Source organism: Cavia porcellus, unplaced genomic scaffold (genome assembly GCF_034190915.1).
Source record: "Cavia porcellus strain 051 isolate PalLab524CR breed Dunkin Hartley unplaced genomic scaffold, mCavPor4.1 scaffold_14, whole genome shotgun sequence".
NCBI classification, from domain to species: domain Eukaryota; kingdom Metazoa; phylum Chordata; class Mammalia; order Rodentia; family Caviidae; genus Cavia; species Cavia porcellus.
The window spans coordinates 25,775,594-25,789,510 of record NW_026947497.1 but is presented as its reverse complement, the minus strand read 5'-3'; the positions used below and the strand labels follow the sequence as shown (position 1 = coordinate 25,789,510).

Genomic DNA, 13,917 nt, shown 5'->3' with positions numbered 1-13,917 from the left:
TTTATTTCCCTTAGGATCTTAATCATTTTTATTTGAAAAATATAAACATTTCTGGAAGTCACTTGATATATACCAAAAGCACTAAGCATAAGATACTTAATGACTATCACACATGGAAACTTTGAGATTATTCATGATGAAAAGAGATCTGAAAGTCAATATAGTTTAAAGGCTGCATCCTTGGTTAATATCTTTTGCTGCCAAGCTTTCTGTTATGATGTGCTATGAGAATGCAGAAAGAACAGAGCAAAGTTTGTCTTGAAATAGACTAACTTTTTTGATGTTAAATCTCAAAAGTATATTTATCATTAAAACATTTACATTTTTTTCTTTCTTTCTTTTTTTTTTTTTGCCCTTGAATCCATTCCAAAACATTTACATTTCTTTTTTTTTTTTTTTCAAATTTTGTTGTTGTTGTTGTTGTTGTTTTTCTCTTTTTATCGGTACCGGGGATCGAACTCACGACCGCCTGCTTGCAAGGCAGGTGCTTATGCCGCTGAGCTAAATCCCTAGCCCCCAACATTTACATTTCTAATTAGAAATATTAAATTTAGAATTATGTCCTGTATTTTATATTATACTTCATCATAGTTTGCATATTAAAGTAAAATTTTGTTCTCTAAAGTTTTAACTTTGCTTAGCAGAGTAAAATTTTGTTTTCTACAGTCTTTAATGTTCTAAGTAGTGAAAAATTACAGTAATGAAAAAATCACAGACTTAAAATTGACTAATAGGGAAGCATATCTAAAAATGACATAGTATACTTTTAAAATATCCAGAGAAAAATAAATTACTTGAGTAATTATAGCATTACTGCTTCAAGTTTTATTGAACCAAAAGCTTTTTTCATAAAATTATGTTTGTATATATAATAAAAACATACCAAAAACACTTGTACGTCAATAATACATGTATTCATTAGAATTTCTTTATAAAATAAAATCAGTAATATTTTTAGTGGTTCCTTCAAAGATTTCGCAAGTTCAAATACATATATCATAAAGCGGCACTTAACATGCACTCATAATAAGGCTTTTATTTAAAGTCAAAAGATGTTATGCAGCAAAGAACATAAAGCAGCTCAGCGCATCTAAATACCCCCCAATGTTTATTCATACACAGACATGCTTTGTCTCCAGATCTGTGCAATGAATCATGGGCTTAGGAGAAATCCAGGCAGAAGTCCCTGTCCACAGCCCCTCCCCGCAACGCTCAGTGACAGCCTCGTGTGGCTGTCTAGGTTTGCCAGGTGAAAATCATCAATAAACAAATCAGCTGTGGAAGTTTCCAGCGGACATTCAGACTTTAAACAGCACATCATAAATCTCACTGCTTAGTTATCGAATAAAAGTCAGTGCCAGACAGTCAGGTATCACCAGAACTTTCCCAATCCAGATGTAAATAAACTCTATGCTAAACAGCTCCAGACAGTTTAGTAAAAGGCAAAGTAATATAGCTACGTTTGCATAAACTACAGTTAAATTGATAAAGTGCTTTAATATGCATTAAGTTATTTAAACTTGATAATTCTATGAGCTATATGGAAAAATGGTTTTTATTTTTATTTAACAGATGTCAATACTGAGACTTAGCTCATGGGATTAGCTCGGTTCACATAGCTTTTATAGGGTAAACAGGTCTTCTGACTTCTAGAATTTTTCTTTCAGTATTTCACATCTGAACTAGATATAAAATTCTGCTTCTTAATTGCTAATTATCCTGGAACAGTGTGGGAATGAATAGGAGATACTACTATTTATTCTCCCTCAAAAAAAAAAACACTTAGTATTTACACTTATATTTTTCATTTTTTGTTTGTAGTACTACTGGAGATTGAACCCAGGGCTTTGTGCAAGCTTTGCACTAGAGAGATACTTTGCCAGAACTGAACATTGTACATTGTAATGCCTTACAGATTAGGCCTAAATCCAGTGCTTGTTTTATGGAGGGAGGGGTTGCTAATAATTTATATAATAAAAGATTCCTGTTCAAAAAAATATGAGATACTTATTTGGAAGAATGGTTTACAAAATTATTATTGTAGGATTTCCACACATGAGTAGTCAAATTGAATGTGTAAAATACCAAGATAGAGTTGCGCCTGTGAACAATATTCTCCTTTCTGCTTTCCTTTTACCCACTCTTAAATTCATTCATGATACATTTTTTTATACTATGTCCTAGAAATTGTGTTATCTTTTAAGAGTTAAAAGTTAATAAGATATGATCTTTGCATTTAATTGTATTATGTTCTATTTTTATGAACTCATAATTTTACAGGGGAGAATCCATATAGTATTGATTACAATAGAATGTGATTTTAACAATGTACCAAATATTATATATGATAGATTGTGGTTATAGGCTCCTTTGCCTAGAGAAGCTAGCGAAGATTTGAGATGGGGAGTCTTTTGAAGTAGGTTAAATTTAAAGAATTTGTCTGAAAAAGAGGAGAAAGATGAGTCTAATTAAATATCTAAAAAATGTGTTTTGAAACAGTGGATTAGCATTTGCATAGTCTCTTATACATGAAACATGAATTACCTGGGAGAAAATTGCTAGAAGACAAGACCAAATAGATGACAGCTGGTCTTATAATATGAAGGAGTATAGACTTTATGGCAAAAACATGAAATTAAAACTTTTTCCAGTCTGACTGGGAGACCAGAAATCACTTTGAACAGGAGTTTTTATTACTAGGTAACTATTTTTTCCAGATAAGATGTGTCGTAGATCATTTAAACAGTAGTTCTGAGAAGTAATGTTGGACCTAAAGCATAGAAATGGAAATGGAATACATGATTCAGAGATAGTTTATAAAAAGTTGACTCTTTAGAAAAGTTAGATGGAAATCAGGAAAGAATCCATCATAGAATTTTGATCTCGTAGGTAACCTAATTCACCTTCTTACTATTAGACATGAGGTCTTTGAGACACTGTGTGGTCAAGTGAATTGTATCACTAATTCCTGACAGACTGGATTCCCAGTCCTTTGCATTTCCCTTCCTCTGTGTCTCCAGCAAAACTTTTTACCTTGATTATGTTATCAGTTTACATTTACAGGGTGCTTTAATGTACATTATCGATTTTGGCTTAGAATATTGCATCCTTTCTGAAGATAGGAAAATGAAGTACTGAACCAAGTACTCAGAATTTTCTTAGCTTTGTCAACACTATGTAAATAGCTTATTTCTTAAGACTTTCAGAATATGTCAAATTTTATAACTGGTGATTTCACTTATTAAGTTATATAGTAGATATGCTCTGGAAATTACCTCCAAGTTTAAAAGGGATTTTACAGCTGGGCTTGGTAGTGCACTCTCATAATAGCAGCACTCTGGAGGCTGAGACAGGAGGTTTGCTGAGAGTTCAAAGCCAGCCTGAGCTACCGAGTGAGTTCAAGACCAGCCTGAAATACATACAGAGACCTTGTCTCAAAACAAAAAAAATGTAGTAGATTTTACATATATCAGTATGAGTGCTTTTGCTTTTGGTTTTTGTTTTCCCATTTGGTGAATCTTTTTTTCACGCGAAAAAAAATTTGTATTTTAGAATTTTCATAACTGAGTTAGTTAAAAGAAAGCATTTTGTTAAATGCTTAATCACAAAATATTATGAAGATCATTTTTAGGTACAGCATATAACAGAGGATTCTGTTTAAATATCAGTTTCATCACTTACTATAAAGCCTTGGGTATTTGGTAAGCCTTTGTCAACCTCACTCACCTCAACTTCAGTATAATATAATAATAGTCCATAATTCTCATTTACCATGTGTGTTGAGATAATTGCAAAGCATTTATAACAGTTCCCAGCACTTAATAACTAGCTGAGAGATATCATTAACTATTATTAATTTTTTTCTATTTTATGCTAATAATAATGCAGTTACAAATGCTGTTAAAGAGTCAAAAGGAAATGAATTACCATTTATTTGTGAATTTTGGATTATGTAATTTCTGTGAGTTCAATGGCACAAATAAAATATTCATTTTCATATATTCATAAAATATAATTAAGAAATAGGATAGTTCTTAAGCTAAAATTGCTTTTTTCCTAAGAATGTGTTCTTTATGTAATTAAAATGATCTAAATCCATACATAGTGATTAAGTAGTGCATTAAAATCTTTTCTGTTTTAGGAAATCTTATATTGTTCTAAAGTCATTTCCTCTGAGAGATCAAGGTGTTTGACCTTACTCGATTTTGTTAGAATATCAAAATTTGTGTATTTTGTTGTTCTGTACTGTTGCAACAGGACAGTGTCTGAGAAAGGAAATATATATTACCATATGATAATTGTTTTAATTTATTATGGTAAGGACTTACATAACATATACTGTAATGTTCAAGGAATGATAAAAGTATTAAAGCTTCCATTTTTATAGAAAGGCTAATTAACATTTTTCTAACTATAAATTCAAGAAATTATAGATGCAACTATTCTACATAGTACACTGAAACCTATACTCTCAAAAATGGTACTATCAACAAGCAAGTACTCTTGGTAGGTAATTTCTAAAGATAATTGTTCTTTGCTTCAGTAAAATATTTTGCATTATTAACATATTAATCACTTAACATCTTAACCAGAGTGTCACTCGAGCAGCCTGTTTGCTTACCTACTATCCCAAGTGTCACTCAGGCAGGTGTCATTTCAAAAAGTCAGTTACTGTTTGCACAAGATACACTCGTATGTCTGTTTAATATCAACTATATTTTGCATACATTTTTATTTAGAACATCGTATTTGCCTTTGATGTTTGTTTCTCATGGAATCTATTAAGTTCTGATTATTTTCTTACTAACTCATGTTTATTTTATTTGTAAAAAATAACCTATAATTTTTTAAATTTTATTTAAAGAGAAACAAAAAAGAAAAAGGGTACAAGTAATACAGAATTTCAAAAAAATAAACAGTAAGAAATCACTAGTTCAGGGATTACATATTGTCATCTTAGAAATAGTTGTTCAAGTTACAAAATTAAAGCATATAAAGTGGACATTCAAACAGTGAGACTGCAAACAGTTCTGTTCAATGATCCAACAAAAACTCAGTAATATGGTTATCTGTCTTATACACTTAAATGTACATGTAGTTATATCCTTTAGAGCACTTTCTTTTCCTCTCTTTTTTACAATAACAATTACACATTTTGGGTTTTATTACTCCCACAGTTATTACTTTTTTTGAAGAAAATAAAACCAAATGTGACAAAACAAAACAGAGTCAGTCAAATCAAAAGGATAGACCTAGTACATGATGTAAAAACAATTCAAGGCGATCAACAATGGTTACCATAATACCTCTTGCTATCTTAAAAAAAATTACCTATATCATCAGTTATAATAAAATTGAATGAAACAGTACAGAACAAAATCAATAAACCGAAACACTGCAGACATTACAGAACTTCAAAAGAAGATAATAGTCAAACCAGAATGGGCATCATAGTGAATCTTATTGTCTTCAAAGTAGTTGCCTATACTCTCAAAAATGGTACTATCAAGCAAAACCAGTGAAACAAGATGGTGAGAGCAATACAGGACTTCAAATCAAGTTAATAGCAAATCAAAATGGTTACTATAATACATCCTGCTATTTTTTTAACTTACTTTTCCCTTCATAAAAAATAAATAAATAAAGGACATTGAGATAAAAGAGGATATTACAACACAACAGCACAGGTTAGAACAGAACAATTTAAGCAACATAGTGTTTCACCACAAGAAAACCTGACATAACAGTAGTTACCATAGTGACTCTTTCCTTGTAATATTTGAGTATAACTTCCTATACTGTAGCATCAAACATATCAAGAGAGTGTAAAACCATTCAAGAAAATAAAGTATTACAGGGTATTTAGAACCAACTAACAGAAAATGAACAATGGTTTCTATATTATCTCCTTGTCTATCTCCTTGTTTGTACTATCACATATAATAAAATCCAGTAAGATACAACATGATAAGACCAATGGAGATAGAAGAACCAAAGCTTGATGGGACTGCAGAACAAGATGATATTAAATGAGCATTAGCTATTATGATGTCTTCTTTTCTTCAAAATAGCTGTTCATACCATCACAGACAATAAAATCAAATAATCCACAATAAAACCATTCCAATTAATGAATGAAAACATAAGGCTTCAAAGCAATATAATGGGGAATCATGATTACCACATACTTTTATGTATTATTATTTCTTACACTAGGGAAACTATTCGGTTTTTATACATGGGAGTATGATCTATTTCGCTTATGAGTATGGTCTCAAACTGCACCCATTTATTTATCAATATCTCAATGTATTATTCTTTATAGCTGAGTAGTACTCCATTATATAAAAATACCACAACTTTTTTATCCATTCTTCAGGTGATGGACACTTAGGTTGTTTCCAAGATCTGGCTATTACAAATTGTGCTGCTATAAACAGGGGTGCACATATATCACTGTGGTATGATGCTTTCAATTCTTCTGGGAATATGCCTCGAAGTGGAATAGTTGGAACAAATGGGACTTCCAATCCCAGCTTTTTGAGAAATCTCCAGACTGACCTCCACAATGGCTGCACCAGTCTAAACTCCCACCAATAGTGCAGGAGAGTTCCTTTTGCCCCACCGCCTCTTTGTAGTTTTCTTGATCCTGGCCATTCTTTCAGAAGTGAGATGGAATCCCAGTGTGGTTTTAATTTGCATTTCTCTAATGAGTAATGATGATGAACATTTTGTCATGTATTTATTTGCCATTTGTATTTCTTCATCTGAGAATTGTATATTCATCTCAGATGCCCATTTTTGGATTGGATCTTTGAATTTTGGGGGTCTGATATTTTTTAATTCTTTATATGTTTTAGAAGTCCTTTGTCTGACAGACAGTTCACTAAGACTTTTTGCCAGTTTGTGGGTTTTCTTTTCACTATACTGGAGATTTCTTTTGACATGCAGAAACTTTTTAATAAGACGTGATCCCAGTTATTGATTCTGGGAAGTATTTCCAGTGCGGTTTGATTCCTGTTCATGAATTCTCTACCTGCCCCTATGTCTTCAAGGTTTTTACCCACTTTGTCTTCCAATAGATTTAGTATTTCTGTTTTAATATTCAGATCTTTGATCCATTTAGTAGATGGTGATAGACATGGGTCTAGTTTTAGTTTTTGGCATCTGGAGAGCCTGTTTTTCCAACACCATTTATCAAAGAGACTGTCGTTCTTCCAGTGAACATGTTTGGCCCCTTCATCAAAGATAAGGTGGCTGAGTGTGTTTGTAGTTGTGATTGTATCTTCTAATCTATTCCATTGATCCTCAGCTCTGTTTGATTCCAGTACCATGTTGATTTTATTACAGTTGCTTTGTAGCATAACTTCAAGTCAGCGATTGTGATGCCTCCTGCCTTGCCTTTGCTGCTTAGAACTATCTTTGCTATTCTAGGTCTCTTTTTTGCTCCAGATGAATTTTAGGAGTGATTTCTCTAGATCTGTGAGGTATGTTGATGGTATTTTTATTGTGGTTGCATTAAATATGTATGACGGTTTTGGGAGAATGGCCATTTTCACAATATTTATTCTTCCTATCCATGAGCAAGGGATGTCCTTCCACTTTCTGAGATCCTCTTCAATTTCTTTTTTCAGTGTATTATAATTTTCCCTGTATAGTTCTTTCACTTCTTTCATGAGAGTAATTCCTAAATATTTCATTTTTTTGGTTGCTAGTGTGAAGGGTGTGGTTTCTTTTATTTCTGTCAGTGATTTTGTTGTTAGTGTATAGGAATGCTATTGATTTTTGAGTATTGATTTTATCCAGTTACATTGCTCGATTTATTTATTATATCTAACAGTCTTTTGGGGTGTCTTCTATGTAGAGTATCACATCATCTTCAAATAATGATAATTTAACTTCTTTTTCTATCTTTACCTCTTTTATTTCTCTCTCTTATCTAATTGCTCTATAGTATTTCTAGTACTACATTAAATAGCAGCGATGATAAGGAACATCCTTGTCTTGTGCCTGATTTTAAAGTAAAGGCCTTCAAATTTTGGCCATTTAGTATGGTACTGGCTGTTGGTTTGTCATAGATGGCCTTTATTATGTTGAGGTAAAGACCATATATTCCAATTTTCTGTAAAGTTCTTATCATGAATGAATGTCGGACCTTACAAAAAGCCTTTTCTGCATCTATAGAAATGATCATGTGAGTCTTACTTTGGTTTTATTGATATGGTGGATTACATTTATTGATTTTATTTGTGTTGAACCATCCCTGCATGTCTGGGGTAAATCCCACTTGGTCATGGTGTATAATCTTCTTGATGATTTATTGCATCCTATTTGCCAATATTTTATTGAGGATTTTTTCATCTGTGTTCATTAGGGAGATTGGTCTATAGTTCTTTTTTTTAGTTGGGTCCTTCTCAGGTTTTGGTACTAGAGTAATACTTGCTTCCAGGAATGACTTAGAAAGGATTGCTTCCCTTTCAGTTTCATTGAAGAGTTTAGGGAGTGTCAGCATTAAGTCTTCTTTGTACTTCTTGTAGAATTCTGCAGTGAATCGGTCTGGGCCTAGTCTCTTCCTTATAGATAAGGACTTTATTACATTTTCAATTTAATTAACAGAAATTGGGTTATTCAGCAGTTTTATATCTTCTTGACCTAGCTTTGGTACTTCATATGTTTCTAGGAATCTATTTCTTCTGTGTAATCAAACTTACGAGAGTGGAGGTTTTCGAAATAGGTGTTGATGATCTTCCGTATTTCTACAATCTGTACTGATTTCATCTTTTTCATTCCTTAATGCATGAATTTGAACTTTTTCTTCCCTTTTTTAATGAGGTTGGCTAGGAGCTTATCAATTTATTTATTCTTTCAAAGAACCAACTCTTTGATTCTTGATTCTTTGGATTGTTGTCTTAGTCTCTATTGCATTAATTTCTGCTCTGATTTTTATAATTTCCTCCCTTCTTTTGGCTTTTGGCTTGACTTGCTCTTCTTTTTCTAGCTGTTTGAGGTGTAGCATCAGGTTATTTATTTGTATTCGTTCTGTTTTCCTGATATGGGAACTCAATGCAATAAATTTTCCTCTGAGGACAGCTTTCATTGCATCCCACAGATTCTGGTAAGTTGTATTTGTATTTTCATTTGCTTTAGGTATTGTTTAATTTCTTCTTTAATTTCTCCTGTGACCCACTGATTACTCAAAAGTGTGTTATTCAGTTTCCATGTGTTTGTGGGATTTTTGCAGTATCTTTTATCATTAATTTCTAGTTTCATGGTGCTATGATCCGATAACATGCAAGGGATAATTTCATCTCTTGCATTTATTTAAATATGTTCTCTGAGCTAATATATGGTCTGTTTTAGAGAATGAGCCATGTACTCCTGAAAAGAATGTGTATTCTGATGTTGGATGAAATACTCTGTATATGTCTATCAAGTCCATTTGTTCACAGGTGTGATTCAATTCTGTTATTTGTTTGCTGATTTTCTGTCTGGTTGATCCGTCCCTTGGTGTCAGTGGTGTCTTAAGGTCTCCTGTTATAATTGTATTACTGCTAATTTGGTTTATATTTCTGTTAATATTTGTTTTATATAACTGGGTGCTCTGGAATTTGGTGCATATATATTTAAGATAGTTATCTCTTCCTCTTGAAGTTTTCCCCTAACCAGTATGTAATGACCTTCTTTATCTCTTTTGATCATTATTGGTTTGAAGTTCCCATTGTCTGCAAACAGAATAGCTACCCCCACCTTTTTTTTTTATTCCTATTGCATGAAATATTGTTTTCCATCCTTTGACTTTCAGTCTGTGAGTATCCTTTTGAGTTAGATGCGTTTCTTGTAGAAACCATATGGTTGGATTTTGTTTGTTGATCCATTCTGCCAGTCTATTTCTTTTAATTGGTGGATTGAGACCATTTACATTAATGATTATAACTGTTATACATTGGTTTACCGTTAACATGTTATCTTTCTGCTGTTGCATCTTATCTTTCTGTTCTGTTTAATTGTCTGCTTTGCTTAGTGGTTTTTCCTAATTGTATCTAAACTGTCTTTCAGTATTCTTTGTAGGATTGGCTTGGTGATTATGAAGTTCTTCAACTGTTCTTTATCATGGAAGTATCTTATTTCTCCATCCATTTTGAAGGACAGTTTTACAGGGTACATCAGTCTAGGTTGGAAGTCATTCTCCTTTAGAATCTGAAATACTTCACTCCATGCTCTTCTTGACTTTATTGTTTGTGCTGAGAGGTCTGCTGTGATTCTGATTGGTTTTCCTTTATAGGTGATCTGTCTTTTCTCTCTGACAGCTTTTAATATTCTATTCTTATGTTGGATATCTGGGATGGTGATTATTATATGTCTGGGTGTAGTTTTATTTTGGTTATGGCTATTTGGAGTTCTGTATGCTTCACTGATCATGATATCAGTTTCCCATCTCATGTTTAGGAAATTTTCAGCTATTACTTCTCTCCTCTTGACATCCTTTATGTTGTCCCCTCCTTTTTCATTTATCCCTATCAATCTTATGTTGTTTTTCTTTGCATCATCTTGAAGCTGTTGAATTGTTATTTCCTGATTCCTTGTTATTTTTAAAAGCTCTTTTCTTTCCTGTTCACTAGCTGCAATCTTGTCTTCGAGATCTGAAATTCTATCTTCACTTCTATTGAGGTGGTTTTTACAACTTTCAATGGAATTTTTGATTTCCTCTGTATCTCTTTGCATCTGCTTCATGTCTTCTGTTTGTTTTTTATGTTGTTCATCCAGGGATTCTATCTTTTTGTTTAGTTCCTCCAATTTTTTAACTGTGTCTTCTTTAGATATGTTCAGCATCTCTTTCATTTGTTTTATCATTTCTTCTTTATTTGGGAGATTATTTCTAGTATGAATTCCTTTAAAGCTTCCCCAAGTTGCTTCTTTATTTCAGTTGCTATTATTACAGGTATTTCAGGTGTATGGCATGTATTTTCTTCTGTGTACATAGCTCCGAAGGTTTCTTGGGATGGGCTGGAGGTTTGAGATGGTATTTTGGTCTTTCATTTTGTTATTTTCCTATATTTCCGAGGTTCGAGTGTTATTCCAAGGCTTCCCCAGGGCCTACTGGAAATCGTCTTCTATGCCCTCTGCTCCTTTGACTCTGGCCACCCAGTTCCCCAGATTGAGAGAGGGTCACTGAGGGTGGGGCAGGCTGGCTCAAGACCCACCCTAGCTGGCCCAGTGCAATAGGAGGCCACTTGAAGTTCCCTGTCTTTGGCTGAACCAGGGCCCCAAATTAGCTGGGCTCGTGGGATGGTACAGGGGACACTCACCCCAGGCCGCCCAGCCTCTGGAACTGATGGCGCTGGCAGGCCCAGAACTCTAAGTCCGTCAAGCCTGGCAGGGAGCGGCGAGACCTGTCCAGGCAGGTACAAGACCCACCGAGCTGGTCTAGTGTCATAACCTACAATTTTTGAGCCATAATCTGTAAAAAGGTTTGCCTTAAGTACATTAGATATGTTTTATATTTCTGCAGAACTCAGTGATATTCTTTTACAATACAAAGTGTACATATTTAGGACATTGAGACTGAATAATAAGGAAGTGCCAAAAGATTTGCAAAAGAGAAAACTGAAAAAGAAAACAGTGTTAGCATAATAGAAAGGAAAAGTCTATCTTTTGAAATTGAAAGAAAAAATATATCTCTTTATTGGCCTATTTATAGGCCAATAAAGAAATGATAGAACTTGAAAAGAAGAAAGAAAACTAAAAATTCTAGTGGTGGTCAGTCATTATAATAATTCTGTGCTGCTGACCACATTTAACAAGGTTGAACTGGGATATTGCTCAGTGGCACAGCAAGGAAAAAACATTATTACAAAAGTATTTATGCACCTTCTGGACTACAAAATTTGGAACTCATTTGTTATTTATTCAAAATAAGGGCAATTAAAGGAATCATTTACAATTTAGATTAGGTCTAATAGATCAAATAATCAAAAAAGATGCAAAATGCCAGCCAAAGTATCCATCATTGATGTCTTTTCCGTTACCTTTAATGGGTAGACAATTTATTGAAATTATACTACCCATAGAACAAAAGAAAATAGTAACATAACAGTGTAAAGTATATTGTTCAAAGAAAGACAATAATGCAAAAACAATTCACAAAGAGACTAAATACTACTATCCAGATTGTAACATTGCTTTTGGTATAAGATACACCATATACAGTAAATTTACTGGATGAATTTGATAAAATTGTCATTTTTTTTATTTTCTGTTATATTATCTTATAAAAATTAGCAAACAATATACAATTTTTGGTCACCATGTAGTTAAATAGTTGGACTTATAAGTGATTAAAATAAATTATCCAATTAATTTTTCCCATTTTATTCACTTTAACATTTTATTAATAATAAATACTTCATAATTTTAGATCCAACTTTAGGTACATATGAGTAATGATTTACCAAATTTGGATTTCTATTCTTTTTATTTTTTATGACCTATGAGAACAGTATTCATTAATTTACTTTCTTTTTTAGACAAGCCAAGTTAGATCTGAGAGCTGGAGTAGCAAAAGTTGAAGAGTTAACAAAAATGACTGAAAGTCTTCAGGAACAAATGCAAAAGAAGGTACTTTTCATTTCTAAAACAGTGGGAAGCTAATGGCTTAATTTTCTTTGTATATTTTGGTGTGGGTGTTAAAGAAGATTGTTAGAGGATAATATTTTATTGATCCTTAAATATAAGATGTGAAAAGAGTAAGTTAAATTATAATATTGGAAACAGCTATATAAAGACTCTTCTATTTCCATCCACTTTACCCTAATTCAATAAAATATAATCATCCCTAAGCAAATCCCTAAGCATTTATTAGTTCTGTAACTTTTTAATCGTTATTTCTTGATCTCTAAAATGTTAAGTATGGATCTCCAATAGTAAAAAATTTGAGAAGGGATTACAAGAACTCTCCTATAGAAAACAGTTATAAAAACTGGATAATTTTTTATATGTAGAAGACATTCAAAACAGAAAAGAAAGAGATCAGAATTATTAGGTAAAAACTGACCTGCTTGTTCTCGCAGTCCTTACAGCTGTGGTGTCAGAAAACACCACCTTTAAATGGTCATAAGGTACTCCTGATTAGAGTTGAAGTCTTGGTAAGAAGTTATGAATTTAATGAAAAAATGCTAACAATAAGAGAACATAAAAAATGAGACCAAATTCTAATACAAAATCTTGCTAGACCTATACCTAACAGCCAGATAATCCATATGGTGTATGGGAACAACCACAAGGAGTTCAATAAGGAATCAGGGATAAATCTGAGAAAATTTACTCTGGAAAGATGCATATACATATGGAACTAAATATTTGGGTTTGGTACATTTTATGATTGAGTACATTCTAAATACATATACAAATTGAACAACAGGAAGCTGAAGATCTATTATTTGAAGTATCAGAGGGCAGACCTCCAAAGCTGGAAAGTAGAAGGGATTCCATAACAGCAAGAAAGTCATAAAAAATGAACCCTACTTCTTCCCAAATTTGGACTGATTCTCAAATTATGCAGAGGCATTCCCTAGAGTCCTAGCTGCTGCATATTGTAGGGGGAACAGATTTCTGGGTTCAGTTCCAAACAGGATAATTGCCTACTTGAACAACAGTGAAAAAACAAAACAAAACAAACAAATCATAATCTTCAAAAGATCAAATCAAAACTTAGAACTGTAGTATATTATCAAAAAAAAAGTCTAGCTTTCAACCAAAACTTACTGGACATGAAAGTATAGTCTATACACATGAGGCAAATATTAGAGAGACAAAGAAGCTGTCAGTAGGAACTCTCAGTGGGCCTCACTGTTGGAGTTAGCAAGAACAGGCTTCAAACCAGCTATCAAAAATGTTTAAGGAATTTTTAAAAATTTGATT

General features: G+C 32.8%; 1 protein-coding gene across 5 annotated transcripts in view; it reads left to right on the top strand.

Annotated features, from left to right (window-relative positions):
* The window catches only part of Sclt1 (sodium channel and clathrin linker 1), a 183,094-nt gene that overhangs the window by 79,358 nt on the left and 89,819 nt on the right, over positions 1-13,917 (top strand). For all 5 annotated transcript variants that reach the window (XR_010051460.1, XM_063260768.1, XM_013140782.3 and 2 more), the window contains one exon: positions 12,525-12,615. Coding sequence is in view for 4 of the 5 variants with exons in the window: in XM_063260768.1 (XP_063116838.1) it covers positions 12,525-12,615 (91 nt within the window). In the remaining variant the exon portion in view is untranslated. The remainder of the gene's footprint in view (positions 1-12,524; positions 12,616-13,917) is intronic.